This window comes from Carlito syrichta, unplaced genomic scaffold, assembly GCF_000164805.1.
Source record: "Carlito syrichta isolate Samal-C Ts95f unplaced genomic scaffold, Tarsius_syrichta-2.0.1 Scaffold314328, whole genome shotgun sequence".
Lineage (NCBI taxonomy): Eukaryota > Metazoa > Chordata > Mammalia > Primates > Tarsiidae > Carlito > Carlito syrichta.
The window spans coordinates 176,837-194,545 of record NW_007258424.1 but is presented as its reverse complement, the minus strand read 5'-3'; the positions used below and the strand labels follow the sequence as shown (position 1 = coordinate 194,545).

The following is a 17,709-nucleotide window of genomic DNA, read 5'->3' as shown; positions in this document are numbered from 1 at the left end:
CACCTCAGCCTCCCAAAGGCGTGGGATTACAGGCTGAGCCACTGAGCCCGGCTTCAGGCAGGTGTTAAGGTGGCCACAAGGAAGCTGGAACAGGGCTCTGCTCCTACTCTTCCTCACTGGCCCCTTGTTCAGCAAGTCCCAGTCTCACCTTGGTTTTTTTTTTTGAGTTGGAGTCTCACTCTGTTGCCCAGGCTGGTAGTGCACTGGCATGCTGCTTATAGCCAACGCAGACTCAACCTGCTGGGCTCCGGCAATCCTTCTACCTCAGCCTTCCAAGTAGGGGAACTGTAGGCACGCGCTACCATGCCCGGCTTATTTTTTGTTTTATTATGGAGATGAGGTCTCACAAGTTGCCCAGGCTGGTCTCGAACCCCTGGGCTCAGGCAATCCTCTCTCCTCGGCCTCCCAAAGTGCTAGGATTACAGGCTGAGTCACCACGCCGAGTCAGCTCAGTCTTAATTTCTGCAGCAGCCCTATCCCCCTGCCTCTGTGGTTGCAGGCACATGGACCCACAGAAAGAGCCTGGTTATGCCAAACACCTCCAAACAGGGAACACTGGACCAGGGTACCCAGAATGAGTACTGAACACAGCTGAGGGTGCAGGGTGGTGGGTGGAGACTGGACATGGTCCCACGCTATAGGCACACTGAGAGGACAGGACCCCCACCTGTACCACCCAGGAAACAGTAGTAGAGGAAGTGGCACCCTTAGACACATGGGGAAATAATTGGTACCGGCTTGGTCAGGGGAATGCCCTGAGTTGGCCCAAGAAGGGTGATATGGTGGGGAGGGAGCCTTGCAGAGAGCCATAGGCAATGATGGTAAAACTTCACAAAGGCACAAGGGAGAAAGCGGATATTTCTAGGGCACTCGGACCTGGTGTCCACCTAACAGGTACGTGCTGGCCTCTGAAGTGGCATGGAATTGTAGGGGAACAAAAAAGGTAGGTTTATGAAGGACTGGTCCGGCTGACAGAGCAGTTCAAGCTTGTAACTTGAAGCCATTGCATAGGCCTCGAACAGAGAAATAGCCCGGTGAAAGCAGTATTCAGAGACTACAATCTGGCTGATGGAGGGAAACTTGCTCTAGAAAGTCAACAGGGAGATGGTGCAATTCAGAAGTGAGACTGGGGCTGGGTTCGGTGGTTCACACCTATAATTCCAGCACTTTGGGAGGCTGAAGTGAGAGGACTGCCTGAGCCCACGGGTTTGAGACCAGCCAGGGCAACTTGGTGAGACCTCATCTCTACAATAAATAAAAAAAAATTAGCTGGGCGTGGTGGTGCATGCCTGTAATTCCAACTTCTTGGAAGGCTAAGGCGGAAGGATCGCCTGAGCCCAGCACGTTGAGGCTGCGATGGCTGCGAGCGTGCCACTGCACTCCAGCCTGGGAGACAGAGTGAGACTCCAATTCCCAAAAAAAAAAAAAGAAGTGAGACCAAGAGACTGCAAAGACAAAGAATGCCCCAGTGAGCCTTCTGGAGGTGTGAAGAACTTAAAGAATTTCTGTGGAGGGAGAGACAGGTTTTGCATCGGGTACAAAGATGTCGGGACGATGCTAGCTAGAGTCAGAGCTTGAGTCAGCCCTGAGCCCACCAGCAAGGCTGGAGGCAGGGCCTGGCTTCTCCCTCTCCTCACAACAGCTTCCAGCATCTTCTCCATATCTCGAACCCTGGGACCTGCCAAAAGTCCATGCTGTTATTCAGAAGGGGGAACAGGTAAAAGGATGGGAACGGATCAGCACACGACTCTGTCACTAGCACTAAAAGAAAGTCAGGACTCCGAGGGCATGAGGGGAAAGGGTTATGCCATAGCTGAAAGGCGCCCCTCAGTGTGAAAGTTAGAGATTTCATCTATCCCCACAGAATTTATTTTTTAGTACAAGCCTACCTTTGAGTTTGGAGATCTGTAGGAGGACTGGAAAACTTTCCAAAGCTTTAAGAAGCCACAGTTTGAATTTCTTACTGAATAACCGGATAGCTTTCAGGTACTGAAGAGAAACATCTTCCAAGAAGTCATGAAGAAGAACATCCTCAATTCCCTACAACAAAAGTGTCAAGGCATTGTGATTCTGGGTGGTGAAGGCATCCTCTAAATACAAGTGACCAAAGCGTGTCACGTGTGCCACAGGGACAGGGTGGGTCATGACAAGTCTGAGAGACGGCCCTCACAGCTACCACGAAGCCCAGCTACTGCTTACTGTGTAGGATGTTAGGCTGGTGTGGCCAGAATTTGATTCTTTGCCCAAAGATTTAAAAATATTGATAACTGGTTCAAATTTGAACGAAAACATATGTCAGCCAACACTAGGTGGGTTAAAACAAACAAACCCAGCCTCAAATTTTCAATCTTTGAGTTAAAAACTTAGAAGCCCACTAGATGGTTTTCTAAAAAGTAATAAAATAAAAGGTAAGGTTTGTGACTCACTGAAGGACACATTCTAACCCCAGAAATGATACAGACCTCATTCTCTGAATGCAATAATTTTTCTATCGGTTCAAACAAAACAAGATGAAAAATTCTGGCAGCTCTGTATATTCCGAAGTAATCATTCTGATCACTCATTTAAGAATGTCTTCTTTTGTTGACATTCCCAGAGAAAGAACTTTGACTTAATCCAGGGTTTAATAGTACTGAAACCATAAGTCACTGTGCATTGGTTTTTTTTTTCTTTGCACGAAATAATTAAGAAAAGCTGAGTTTTAGACAGAGATCAAAAGGTTCCTGATCCACAAGCCCTTCTGAGAACCAGCAGTCCATGGGGACGGCCGAGAGAGGGGCTGTAGACCCAACCCCAGCATTGCTCTCTGTTTCCGGAAAGGATACAGGCCAGAGAGAGACACACACGTCTTCCTACCTTGTAGAGCTGCACATCGTAGCATTTAAAGAGCTGGCACACGTCAGGTAGTGACATCAGCTTGACTGTGTCTTGCTGCAGAGACTTCCAGAAGGAAGTAAGCAAGTCCTCCACCTGATGTAAGGAAGAGAACATGTTGCCAAAAATCATTTCGTGCCTTGTGAGACTAATCCCCTGTATGTGCTTCGTTAGCCCCAGATGATAATGGGATGGATTTTGTTCCAATGAATAAAGCTTTGCCTGTCAGCTTTTCCAAGCTGTATTTTGGAAGCGTTCTTTCTATCAAGCCATCCGAGACTGCCTGCCAGCTGGATGGAAGAGCGTAGAGCATGTTTTCTTGAGGCAGTTTTCTAGAAGGAAGGCTGTTTCTGACCACAAGGGGGCTCCAGTTGATTACCATAGGGTGAGGATTGGGCCACAGTTGACAGCCTGACCGACTGACCAATCAATCATTTTGCAGCTCAGAAAGGGGTGTGATGGTCCTTAATCTAAGAGATCTCCTTGACCTCAAGTTAGAACTTAACAACTGTGTGTACACAAAAAGGAACTGGAGTGAGTCTACGTAGGAGCTTTCTCTAAAGACTTATGTGGGCAACCTTGTGAAGGAACAAAATGGTGGCTTTCTCTTTTCTTTTCTTTTCTGTTTTCCCCCATCTTGACTTTTCAGATTCCAACCTTGACCCAGGTGGCCAGTAAGAGTTCCCAGACAATGAAGACTCTTGCCTGTTTGGGATGTCCTCAGTTTCAGGTATTCTGAGGCATCACAACCCTGTTGTATCTTCCCTGACACTAGGACCCGCTGATGACTCCGGACAAGGACCTCTTCCCACGTGTAGGCCATCAAGGAAGTTAGGGTCAACTGTTGAGTTACATGACAATGGACGCTGATTTGAAATCCTGTCATCAGGGGCATTGATTCTAGGTAAGAGTTCTCCAAAGAGACTCTGAGACATACAACACAGAGCACAGCAATCCTTTTTCTCTCAGATTGGTGGCTTTGGACCATGGCTTTTTGGGGTTGGTGGGTCCGAGTAGAGACAACAACCAGAGACTCAGCTCACTCCCTCACCACCTATGTCCAAAGTCACCGCATCCTGTTACTCCTGCCTCCGAGTTATTTCTCTAGTCGGTCCTCCTTTCTTTCGGATATCACTGTTACCGCCCCAGATCCAACCCTCCTCATTTCTCACCTTGACTATGACAAAGCCACGTGGCCACCCCTCTGCTACGGCCATGTCTTACGTCACTGCTCTCCCACTGTCTTCTCAATAAATCAGAATTCTTCCTGGGGCATGGGAGGCCCTTTCTAGCACCACTTACCTTCCCACCTTCCCTCTGGCTTCTCTCCCTTAGAAGCAATGAAACGCAGTCCTAGCAAGCTTTTTGTCATGTCATGCCTATGAGCCTTTGTTGCCCCATGGGTTCCGCCTGGAATCTCTCTCCTACCTCACTTTCTGTTGACTGCATCTCTGCCTTTACTACTAGGGTCAGCAACAACCTGTTCTGTTATTCTTCTCTGGGCACCCAGAATATTCTTTTTTTTAAATTTTATTACTTATTATTTTTTTTTAGTCGGAGTCTCTGTTGCCCAGCCTGGAGTGCAGTGGCACAATCACCACTGCAGACTGGACCTGCTGGACTCCCACCCAGAATATTCTAATCATGTAGCTATTCTAGAACTTGCCACATTGTATCATATTTATTGGGTAATGTTACTCCTTTTATTATCAGACTACAAGCTTCTCAAGCCTTATAGAGAATATATTCCTAGTCCAGGTAATCGTGCCAGTCACAGGGTAGGAATGAAATAAACATTTGATGAGTCAGTGCAGGAGGAAAGAAATACGTCAGAGAGCTGGTGTGAATGGATATTTATAATGCTACATCAATAGAACAGAGGTCTTTCTGGCATCTTGGTCTTTCTCTTTATTTTATTTTATTATTTTTTTTGAGTTGGAGTCTCACTCTGTCCCCCAGACTGGAGTGCAGTGGCACGCTCCCGGCCACTGCAGTCTCGACCTGCTGGGCTTCGGCGATCCTTCCAAGTAGCCGGAACCACAGACATGCGCTACCATGTCTGGCTAATTTTTGATTTATTGTAGAGATGAAGTCTTGCCAAGTTGCCCGGGCGGGTCTCGAACCCGCGGACTCAGGCAATCCCCTCACCTCAGCCTCCCAAAGTGCTGGATTACAGGCTGAGCCACTGAGCCTGGCCATTTCTTTCCCTTTAATGCTCTACACTGAGTAGGTACTAAATGCACTCGTGCTGAATGAATATTATCACTCAAAGTTGGAGTGCTTAGAATACTAGAGCAGAGGAAAAACTTTCAATTGAATGTGCACTTGCTTTTCCTTTCTTTTCATCTCATAATGGAAAAGATGAAATTCAGAACAGTTGAAAGGTTTATTCATGTTTTCCACAACCAATTCTAGAATATGATCCAGGCATTACGATACTCATGCCAGACCACTGTGCTTCAAAATCCTGCTTCTTTTTCAGTTAGTATGTATCAATGAAATGCCTCCATAACATTATTAAAAGTCCCAGGGTGAATAATATTACCGATATTTTATTCAAAACCAGCTGGAATTAGGATCTAAAAATAGATAAATTTGTTTCTAAAGCATAAAGTTATCCTTATTAGCACCTTGGAGGATTTCCAAGTGGTTACACTGAACATCAATGTCACCTTCAAGAACGCACTAACTACAAATAGCTGCGTTGTAAGCACTTCGGTGCAGTGGATTATCACCAGACATCCCCGGAGGAGTCTCTTCAGATTAAATGGTTAGTTATGAGTCGTACATGCATGTATTTTATAGACAAAACCCTACCCTCTCAAGTTCCTGGTTCCTCACATTTTGTAAAATGTCTTGACAATAGTTGCAGTATTCATCAGCAAGAAAGGCCATCTAGGAAGGACACGGAAAATCATGTCAACTTGCAAGCCACTTCCAAAATGAACTGATCCCCAAAGACCTTTCTGAAGCCACCAGAAGCTGCTTTGGCTGTAATTCTGATAGACCAATAGCTGGGCCCTCTGCTTGGGCCACAGTGTTTTCCTTCTATGGAGAAATGCATACTTATTGGCCTACGGTTTGTGTGGCTTTCATTTCAGTGTCATAGCTCATATACTTCTTGGGCTTGTTTCCCTACTACAAAGGCCACTAACTTCTGACCATGCTCTCTCTAAACCCCAGTACTCCTCCCTCCATATTCTCTAGCTCGTGTCTAGAAAATCTATGCCTCTGTTCCTTTCTTTGTCACTGGGGCGGGGTGGGGGGGAAGCAATTCAAGGTGAAGCCTTTCCATAGGATGTGAGAGGGGGCCTGGGCTTCCTGGTCACCTCCAGGCCAGGGGGCATCGTTGGTCCTCACAGGTCTGGGAGAAGATATTAGTCTGTGGGACACAACCAATGACAGGAAAAATAAGAAAGTATTTACTTCCCCAGGCAGCACGCAGCATGAAAGGCTAATCTTCTCCCCTGAGCTCAAACCTATCATCTTTTTTTTTTTTTAACCTACCATCTTATAGGAGTATTTCTTTGCCAGTTCTTGCTCCCAGAATGGACATCTCCTGAATTCAGACAACGGGAATCCAGCTGGGTCTGTCTTTATTGGTGAATGATCCTCGTACTAGAAATCATTTACACAGTGGATTATTTCTCCAAAATAAAGTGTATTTTTCTGGCATATAAACCACGTCATAATCGTGTCACTGCTCTAAGTTAATGTTCTATGTAACCTTCTAGCCACACCTCTGGATACATTATTGACTCCAGCAACCATCCCCTTATATTTTATTCCAAGTGATGCTAATTTTGTCTATGATTCTGTGAATCTTGTCCATGAGGGAGGGGTCAGGATTTAATCTATTATCTAAGTATCACTCTTGGGATTATGTATTTATAAGTACCATATAGCAACATACAGTAGAATATTATCTATGAATAATTTAATATTACAAATTCATTTCTGCAATCCTCATCCATATAATTGTCCCTCTCTGAAATCGAATCATATCTCTTCTGGATCATCATGCCCATATCATCAAAGCGGTTAGTTGTATCAGAAATCTCAGGACCATAGCCAACAAGGAAAATTAAGGGCATGGATTTCCTTTTAGAAGAGCGATTTACAAGCCGAGTGCGGTGGCTCACACCTGTAATCCTGGCACTTTGGGAGGTGGAGGTGAGAGGATTGCCTGAGCCCAGGGATTTGAGATCAGCTTGGGCAACTTGGCAAGATCTCGTCTCTACAATAAATCAAAAAAATGAACTGGGCATGGTGGCCCAGGCCTGTAATTCCAGCTACTCCGAAGGCTGAGGCGGAAGGATTGCCTGAGCCCCACAGGTCGAGGCTGCGGTGTCCCTAAGTGTGCCACTGCATTTCAACCTAGGTGACAGAGTGAGATTCTGACTCAAAAAGGAAAAAAAAAAGAAGAGCAATTTACAGAACGGGAAGGAGGAAGAAAACATTGTGGCAGAAGGTAAATTCAGTGTGGAGGCGTGAATGCTCCAGGTCTGAGTAAAGGATATTGATTTTATTTGAAATGATTTCTTCAGTATTTTTCTGGACTTCTTTTGAACGATTTCCCTTCCAATAGAGTAGAATGAAATCATTCTCGCAGATCGGAAATTGAGCTGCCAACCCTGATGCATTGGAAGGTGATGCTTCATTCTCTCTCAGACCTAATGGTCTGCTTGGTGACTGTGCCATTCCAAGGACAGTGTTTCATCCTTAGCTTTCTCAGTCCTTATGCACCCAGAGCCTTACTAAGCCACTCGTTTATAGACTCGTGTCTGTGGGTTTTGGTGTGTTCCCATCTATAAGGTCCCTGAGGGCACAGAAGCCCTTCCAACGCCTGAGTCTACCCTTCGGAGAAGTTATCAGTCACGGTCCCACACAGGGCTGCACACGTGGACGCAGGTACCACTGTCTCCTCCTCCTCCTCCTCTCTGATGCCCCCTGTTGCCAACCAGGATTGCACGGGGATTGGGAATTTAGGGAGCATCCTCAACAGCCTTCTCAGTGTCCTAAAATCTGTCCTTCTTAAGTCTTTTGTGGTCTTGAACCTCTCTGAGAATATAATGAAAGCGATTGACCTCTCCCTGGAAGAATGCACCCTAGGACGTAATATTGTGAAGATGCCAGGTTAAAACTCCCCTGTGAGTATTTTTGGAATGAAGTAGGAATATAGTTGTCTAAGGAAACACATAAAGCAATAGCACAGATAGGTGGCAGCTTGAAGGGGTCTTTCTGTGGGCTACTAAGCGTCATCTTCACTTCAGAATGCTGGCTTCATTTGGGGTCGTCCGACAATGGCGCTTCTCTGGTATGTGGTGTGGGTGACACTCAGGTTGATTATCACAAAGGATGGGGCTATTACATGGAGTCCACTGGTCTGAACATCAGTGCTTCTGTTAGGGAAGAACCAAGGAATTCCCCATTTCCACCCCAGGCTAGCAATTCCTACTGCAAAACTTTAACCACATCTGTTTTCTCTAGGTCACATCCTGACCTCCTGGCTATATCAGTGTTCTGCTATTCTCAAAGCCAGTATTTCTCAAAGTGTGATCCTGAAACCAGCCATCTCAGAATCCCTCGGAGTGACTGGGATCCATGATCCTAGACCCTCAGTGAATCAGATGAGATCAGAAATCTAGATTTATAACCCAGCTTCCTAATTGGGCCTTCTGTGTGCTAACATTGAGAACTACAGCTTTAGGCAGACTGTTCTTTGTCTAACGCTGCCAAAATCTCTACTTTTCGACCGAGCAAATGCAACACAGTCCCTGGTTCAGAAGTCATCTGGCAATGCAGTACTGGAATATTCAAGACATGATTAGAAGGAGAATATAAAAAGTGCATTATTGTAATATGTAATAAAAAACAAATTCATGAGTTCCTGAAGTCAATTCCTTTGGGTTTCTTCCTCTATAGAAATTACTTACAGGTATAATCCTTTTGTTACACACTATGAAAAGAACTGGTCATTCTTGAAAAAAAGTTAAATCTTGAGTTGAAATATTTCCTTTACCACATAAAAAATCAGAAACCTGGGGTAAAAGTAGGGCGTGGAGCTACTAAAATTTGAATACTTGCAGGAGCTTCTTTGCAAGAGAAGGCGTTCAGAAAGGAACCAGAGGGATTCTGGTGCTGAAGAAACAATTTAGCAAAATAAAAAAGAAGGGGATAAACAGAAATTAATTAACAGGTACAAATATACAGTTAGAAGAAATAAGATGGGGTGTCCGATAGACCAGTAGGGTGACTATAGTTAGCAAAACATTGACTGAACATTTCAAAACAGCCAGAAGAGAATACTTCGAATGTTCCCAGCATAAAAAAAGACAAATGTTTAAGGTGATGGATATCCCAATTATCCCGATTTGATCTTTACACATTATGGGAACAGATCAAAGCATCACATGTATCTTGAAATATGTGCATCTATTATGTGTCAATTAAAAAACACATCAACAGCTGGGTGCAGTGGCTTACGCCTGTAATCCCAGCACTTTTGGAGACAGAGGTGAGAAGACTGCCTGAGCCCATGAGTTCGAGACCAGCCTGGGCAACATGAAGAGACCTCGTCTCTACAATAAATTAAAAAAAAAATTAGCCGGGTGTGGTGGTGCACACCTGTAACTCCAGCTACTTGAAAGACTAAAGGAGAAAACCCATCTGAGCCCAGCAGGTCGAGGCTGTGGTGGCCATAAGCGTGTCACTGCACTCCAACCTGGGTGAGAGCATGAGACTCTGGCCCAAAAAGCAAACAAACAAAAAGAACACCAACTTTTAAGTAAATTCTTCATGACCAGTATTAAAAAAAAAAACAACAAAAAAAAACATGACGAAGAAAAAAGTGAGAAGTTCTGTTTAGATTCTCCAGGTATGTTAAATGCAGTTTGGGATCTTCAATGGACCCAAGAAATATCACTGGAATTACATATTACCATTCATCTATTCAATCTTAAGTGAGCATGCACTATGCATCAGCTCCTGGGGAATTCAATGGGGGACACCTTCCCACCAACACCTGCCCTTCCGGGCGCATCTGCTTCCCTGGGTTGCTCCATCAATTCTCCCGAATGCCTTTTGTCCTTCCTGCATCCTTGAAGATCCTGCTTCCAGAATTATCACCCTCAAAGCAAATAACCCCTGTCGTTCCCCTTCTGAAGCGGCCTTGATGATTTCCTACAGTTTCTTGGGTCAAATCCAAGTGCTCAGTGTCACCTCAGTGAGCTCTGTGTTACCGACCTCTCTGCCTACCTGACCTACCTCAAAGTCTGCTGCAGACCCTACTCCTCACGGCCCACATACATCTGTCATCACCTCCAGCTCGGATGCAAGGCACACCCTCAAGATGAAGGCCTTCCTCTCCTAACAGAGGAGCCAGTGACCCCCTCCAGGACCAGCTCAAGGGCAGTGTGACAGGCAGAATCATTCCCCTCCCCAAAATGTCCACATCCTAATCCCTGGAACCTACGAATGTGTTACCTTACATGGCAAAAGGGACTTTGCAGATGTGAGTAAGGCTAAGGACCTTGAATAGGGAGATTATCCTGCTTTACCTGGGTGGCTCCATACAATCACAAGGGTGCTTAAAAATAGGCCATCTTTCCCAGCTGCAGACAAGCAGAGAGATGGCAGCATGAGGACTCAGCCTACCCTCTGCTGGCTTTGAAGATGGGGCAAGGGGCCAAGAGCCAAGGAATGTGGGTGGACTCTAGAAGCTGGAAAAGGCAAGGAATGGATTCCCCCCTACAATCTCCAGAAGGAACATGGCCCTGTTGACACCTTGAACTTAGCCTGGTGAGACCCATGTGGGACCAATGACCTCCAGAACTGTAAGATAATAAGGTTGTGTTGCTTTAAGCACTAAATTTGTGCACAGTGTCACCGCAGCAGGAAATATACAGGCCACCTTTTCTGTGAAATCTTCCCTGGTCACTCCGATCCCTCACAGCCTTCTTCCGTCTCTTCCACTTTGGAGTTCTCAACCCACCCGTGGCTGGCACTGCCCATTCAACATGGCACCCATTGGTTCATGTCTGTCTCAGCTCCCCAACTACAAAACTGTGTTCTACGCAGAGAGAGTGCTTTGCTGCTGTTGTTGTTTCTCTGCTTTTCTTTCACATCTCATTCAGCCCCCACAAAACAGGTTTTTAAAAAGGTTTCTGTTCAATAACATTTGCCAACCAGATGACAACTGTCATGGACAGAATGTTTGTACTCCCCCAAATTCATATGTTAAAATCCTCATCTCGGTGTGATGGCGTCAGAAGGCAGAGCCTCTGGGAGGTAGTTGGGTCACGAGAGTCGAGCCCTCTTTTATATGGGATTACTGCCCTTATAAAAGATCAGAAGAGGTTATCTTGATGTCTTTCCACCATGTAGGACATAATGAGAAGTCGGCCGTCTGCAGCCTAAAAGAGGGCCCTCACCAGAACCTAGCCATGCTGGCATCTGGTACTTCCAACATCCAGAATTGTGAGAAATAAATGCTTATTTTTTAAGCCACCCACTCTGTGGTAATTTATTATAGCGGCCCGAGCTAAAATAGTATCAAAGTACTATCATATCGTCTGGGCCAACGAAAGTGAAATCAACTCATGATGTCATAAATGAGCTATACATAGTTTTGGTGTCCTAATTCAAAGAGCTAAAACTGTGACAGGAAGACACTTTCAGACACAATTATTGCCAACCAACTATGCATCCTTTTTCATCTTAGTTGAAGAAACACAGTTCGACAGCAAATGTGCAGCAAAACAGTAGGTTCCTTAAGGACGAACCACGTCTGTCTCAGCAGTGTGTGGTTGGTGGTGGACACTCAATAGTTGTAGCCAAATGGGTGAACGGTGAAGGGTTAATCAGAGCAAGAACGTTGCACACAGAAAAATAGCTGCAGCTAATGAAGAAATTATGGAATGTTGCTGGGTTTATTATAATACGTCTATTTTGTTCAACACTCACTGTTTCTCCTTGTTTGATAATGCTGTTATAATTAGTAGATTTTTCAAAGGCAATGGCACCTCTACTGTGAAAGAACAGACAACAGAGAAGTAATGTTAGCAAGACACTTGTCTCTGAGCACAAGAAGGAAGTTTCTTTTGTAGCAAGGTTATTTGTTTTGGATGTAACTTGTTTTGAGAAGCCTTTTTCCTAGTTTCTATCCACAAATGGTAATGATCACATGCTAGAGTTTAAAAATATCCATTTCTGTAACTGGGACAACCACGCATTTATTTTTAAAGGTCTGTTCCTTTCATGATATCATCATGGATAGAACTCGCTCCTATGGGAAAAGAGACATCATCATGAACATGAAATCTGATTACTTTCTGATTTTGGTGCTTTTAAAATTATCAATCCAGAAATGATAACATCCTCAGAACTGATGGGTGTAGTAGAGCACCTTCACAGATAAAGGAAACTGGTCACTGATAATGGAGCTGTGAGTTTTATTTTGTCATGACTCTTGGATTCATACATGATAATGGAGACGTTTAGACATAATGGAGAACAGTTTCTGTCTTCTCCATGTGGTGCAGTATGTTTTCCCTTCTATTATGGGGATTTGAGAAACTGGGTAACCAGGGACTTCCGCTTGCACCAGGAAATGGGCATTCTCTGGTTGCCAGAGGTGGTGGCGTCACCTCTCAGTCTTCCCTCGTCAGCCTCAGAGTTGTGGCTGATGGCAGATGTGACTCTGGTGCCCTGTCCACTCCAAGTCAACATATATTCTCATGCCTGATGGTTTCAGCTCTACATAAACAAGAAAAGAGAAGAGGAAGAAAGCAGACTATTCCCTTGCTTCTGGAAGCAGGGCAACATTTGTCAAGGTGAGGGGGTGCTGGGATGAGGCGGGAGTCAAAGGGGAGGTGAAGGAAAATGTCTTTCATCTCACACCGGAAAATCTACATCCCCACTCAGCCTCATGAAAGCCCCAGGGGCTCTCTTCGGAAGGTTTGTGTCAGTTCATTCTCTAAATCGAGTCATGGAAAACTGGTCAGAATACTTGATACCCATCTGATAAATGTTTCCACATAATACTCTATTTCAAAACAAGGCACATAGATTCAGGGTCTGGGTACAAACCCATTAGAAAGGCAGTCTCTTCATCTTTTAATAAGAGTTGTTATCAAAACCAAAACTTTACTTTGGATTTTTCCAGTGGAAAGAGACGTGTGGGACATGAGATATCTTCAGTCTGGAAAGAAAAATTCATAAACCTTGCACAAGCATATAGAATGAGGGGTAATGCTAAGAGAAACAAAGACAAATAATTTGGAGTGTCTTAGAAATTCTATTTGTCATATATTATGAACTGAGCTATATTTCCCCTCTCCAAATTCATGTGTTAAAGCCCTAGCTCCCAAAGTGACTGTGGAGATAGAATATTTAAGAAGATAACTATGGTTAAATGAGGCTAAAAAAGTGGAGTTCTAATCCAATAGGATGAGTGCCCTTATAAAAGAAAGACACCAGAGAACTCGCTTTCTCTCTTTACATACACACAAAGAAAAGACCATGTGAGGACACAAGAAGGTGGCTGACTGAAAGCCAGCAAGAGAGTCCTCACTAGAAACCAAATTTTCTGGCACCTCGATCTTGGACTTCTAGTCTCCAGAACTGTGAAAAAGTTAATTCATCTTGTTTAAGTCACTCAATCTATGATATTTTTTTATGACAGCCCAAGCTAATACATTGTATCTCAATGCTATCTTTGGTAGAAATGGCAATAATGGAGAGTCCCCAGGTAAAATGTATATACATCTTATCGCCATGTTCCTGGGACATTATATGTCTATACAGCTTATATATTAATTATATTGTATGTACATTAAATGTATATACAGCTTATATATGTTCCTGGGACATGATATTAATGAAAACAATAAACCATAAATAAAACCAGGATAAAAAAAGGGACAGAAAAAAATGTCAGAAATGAATGTTCACTAAATAAAGGACTCACAGGAAAGAAACTGAATCAGACAAATATGGTCATCACTCTTCAGAAATGTCTTAAAAATCACTTGTGAGGTTTTCTTCAACTAAATTGGAGGAAGAGAAATTTCTGCAAATTTCATATTGTGTCAACATACTACTCCTCATAGATTTTCTTTGGAAAATTAATGCAAGACCATTAATTTGCATTAACTCATTAATTGCATCAATTCATTAATTGCATCAATTCATTAATTGCATTAATGAATACATTCATTAATTGCATTAATTCATTAATTGCATTAATGAATACATTCATTAATTGCATTAATTCATTAATTGCATTAATGAATACATTCAGCTCTGTCCCTCCCTCCCTTCATTCATCTGTCCATCCATTCAACAACCCACAAATCTATTTCTCATTAATTTCTCAAATATTTATTGAGTGCCTACTATACGTCAGACATGCTAGGCTTTGGCGGGTATAGCTGTGATCCAAGGAGATAAAGTCTATTCTCACAGAGGTCATAACACACGGGGAGGAAAAACATCACACAAATTGCCAAGATGTTGAGTGAGGATTATCACAGCTAAGAGCAGGTGTTAGGGGAATGTATGTCAGGGGACCATCCTATTTTCGTGTTAGTCCAATAGTCCACATGTCTGTCATGGTGGCCTGGTAAGCTCAAGAGCGCTTCCTTTGTGATTAGCCAGATTTGTTTGGCATTTATCGCATGACCATACTTGGACAGTATTTATTAAACAGTTTTGATGGTGACACGGGACATTCCTTTGGATACTCAGAAATAGAAATTTGGAGGTTAGAATGTCTGGTTTCAGACTTGAAAGAGCAACAGGGAAACCCTCAATTTTTATCACTCAGCCTTTTCTCTCAACCCTGACTCTAGCAACTCTGTAGTAATGAGCAATGCTTATTAGGACTGAGCAATGCTCACAAGTATTTTGAGTTCTTAAATGATACTCCCTAGTTTCCACATGTGTTCAGTGTAGAATAAGGGTTTAATTCAACAGCAATGAAAGCAGGGTGGCACTATTCTCCTCGTCTTTTTATTTTTTGAGTTGGAGTCCTACTCCATCGCCCAGGTTGGAGAGTGGTGACACGCTCATGGTCACCCCAGCATCGACCTGCTGAGCTCCGGCGATCCCTCTGCCTCAGCCTTCCAAGCAGCCAGACTCTCAGGCGTGCGCCACCACACCCGGCCAATCTTTGACTTGTTGTAGAGACGAGATCTCACCAAGTTCCTCGGGCTGATCTCGAACCCGTGGGCTCAGTCAATCGGCTTGCCTCGGCCTCCCAAAGTGCTGGGATGACAGGCTGAGCCACCGAACCCGGCCTATTCTGCTCATCTTTATAAGCAAGACTGAAGGAAGTTGCCTGTCACAGAGGGCTCTATGCATGGCAGGAATCCTCATGGGGGGAAACCATGTTACTTTTACTACATTTGATGGAGGTATTTAATGCATTAAAATGAGAAAGGGAAAATATTTTAACCTTGTGGAGAGAAGGGGTCATCTGTGAAAATATCTGCACCTCCACCTAGTCAGACAAGGACGGCTTGTTGTTCAAAGGAACAGCAAAGCTGTCTCTTTTCGCCCCTGGCATGCCCCAATTCAAGAGAATGGCCCATAACATGGGTCAACATGTAGGTTTAATGAGACTGTATTTGTTTTTTTTTTTAATCACTCAATTTCAAAGCCCTCTGCGTGCAAAGATACACAGAAATGTGCAAGTTAGAGGGAGGTAACCACAGTCGGGCTACAGGCAGGTGAGTGGAGGATCGCCGCCGGACACCACCAGCCTTTCAGGGAGCTGGGGATTTGTGAAGCTCCAGGTTCAGGTCGTCAGCACCCTGAGGATCTGGCAGATTCAGCTGAGTCAGCACTCAGGCATTGACCGGGCTTTAGTCTGGAGGGCAAGGCCAGGCTAGAACGTAGGAGACCAGCATTCCGCCAAAGGTGATGTCCCCACACAACGGGGCCCAGGACCCAGAGGTAGCTGTGCAGCGGGTGAGGTCAGAGCAGGAGCAGGCGTGGAGGTGCCCCCTTCAGACAGAAGCTCTCAAGGTGTCAGCCTTGTGTCTTTGGGCTCACTGCTCCCTGTGTCATTTCTGGCCTTTGGGAAATTTACTAGGCTGTGATCAGAGGCAGCCATTGCTACCATACGGCTCCAAGGAAATCACCCCAAAGACCCAGAGCTGTCCTTGCTGCAAAGGAAGGGCTTCCAGTCCAGAGGGGAGTCTTTTCCCACCTGCTCCTAGAGGCCTGAGATACTTTAGTGGGGCCAAATCATGAAAGTAAAAGAAGAGGCCAAAGCCCAGACACAAGAGTGACCCCGAGGCAAGACTGCCCATGAGGTCATCTGCATTCCTCAGGAGCTGCTACCTCAGGTGTTGCTCTACAGGGCCCAAGGATGTTGGGATTTAGTAACATCCTAGGGGAATGAGGGGAAGGGTGAGGTCAGCTGGGGACGGAGGGAGGAGAGCCAAGACAGAGAAGATCAGGGAGGAAGGCAGGCAGAGGATTCCCACCGTACAATAGAACGGGCATCTTTGTCCAGCGCTGCAACCGGCTGGCTATGCTGCCTTGAAGTCGTATGAGCCCGGGGCCTACAGTTTTCCACTCCATTAAGAGAGAGGGTGAGATGTGATGACCTCCAAAATATTTTTCCAGCCCCCACAAGAATAAGTGGACTCAGAGACTCTCCAGTCTTATGCGGTAAGCAGAAGATTCTTTCTGGAACTCACGCAGGGAGAGTGGAGGATGGTCTGGTCTCTCCCGCGTGCCAGCAAATGGTCCACCTCACTCAGTCCAGTGGAGACACAGCCCGAGAACCTTATGCTTTACTTTCATTAGTTTTTATACTCAATTTGGCTAAAAAAGAGTCAGGCATAAAGAGGACGGAGACACAATTATATGGCATATGACTCCTCTTGATTTTAAAATTTTTTTCTCATAAAGTCTTTCAAATTAGTGTTAGCTTAATATGATTTTTGGCATTTAACTTCCTTTTAGTCTAAGTACAATTTGCATTTACATTCTCAGGTTTTGACATCATTTGCCATGAATCCAGACTTTCATTGACATCATTTTGGCATTGTAACTTGCCCTTGCAAACCATCTAACAGCGGTGAAACAACTTGAAGCAATTACAAAGGTAAGAGGATAAAAATGCAATAAATCCTAATTCACGGACCATACTTGTTCCGTGTCAGATTTCAGAGCAAAGATGCTTCATTTTCCAATCATTAAAAGATCTAATTGCAATTCTCCCTCAAAGTGCATGAAATAATTATTTTGGTTTTGATTAGGAGAAAATACCTTTAACTTGATGAATATTTTTGCATATAAAGTAGTGTATATATATACATATATGCATACGTAAGCCATATAAAGACATACATCATGATTACCAAAAACTTTAGTATAATTTTGATTACACCAATAATATTAACACCAAAATACTGAGCACTTACTCACTGCTAAGGGCTTTCCTTGTTTTATCCCAATTCTTACAAAAACCTGTTAGGAAAGTAGCTAAGATTTAATTTTCCTCATTTTGCAGATGGGGGAAGAGAAACAGATTTCACAGAGTTAGAGACCCAGCTCTGACTTCAGAGTAGAATATTGTCTATTCTACTATTCTATCTTTTAAGGTGCACACGTGTGTGATCTAAAAAATAATATACACAAGAAACAAAGTGTGACGCCAGTTTTTTGAAACTTAAAATGGGCAAGAACAACCTTATTTTTAAAACAGCTCCGCTACCTTGAACAATTATTGTAATACTGTAAGAAAGGGATTGGCAGCAGTGGGAAACTGCCAGGGGAAGCCGGAGGGACATACTTCGTCAATGAGTGTACCTGCGGGGG

General features: G+C 44.2%; 1 protein-coding gene across 1 annotated transcript in view; it reads right to left on the bottom strand.

Annotated features, from left to right (window-relative positions):
• The window catches only part of RFX8 (RFX family member 8, lacking RFX DNA binding domain), a 67,586-nt gene that overhangs the window by 19,131 nt on the left and 30,746 nt on the right, over positions 1-17,709 (bottom strand). The window contains 4 exon segments of the mRNA XM_008071429.1: positions 1,890-2,040; positions 2,857-2,970; positions 5,716-5,769; positions 6,382-6,492. Of these exon segments, the coding sequence (XP_008069620.1) occupies positions 1,890-2,040; positions 2,857-2,970; positions 5,716-5,769; positions 6,382-6,492 (430 nt within the window).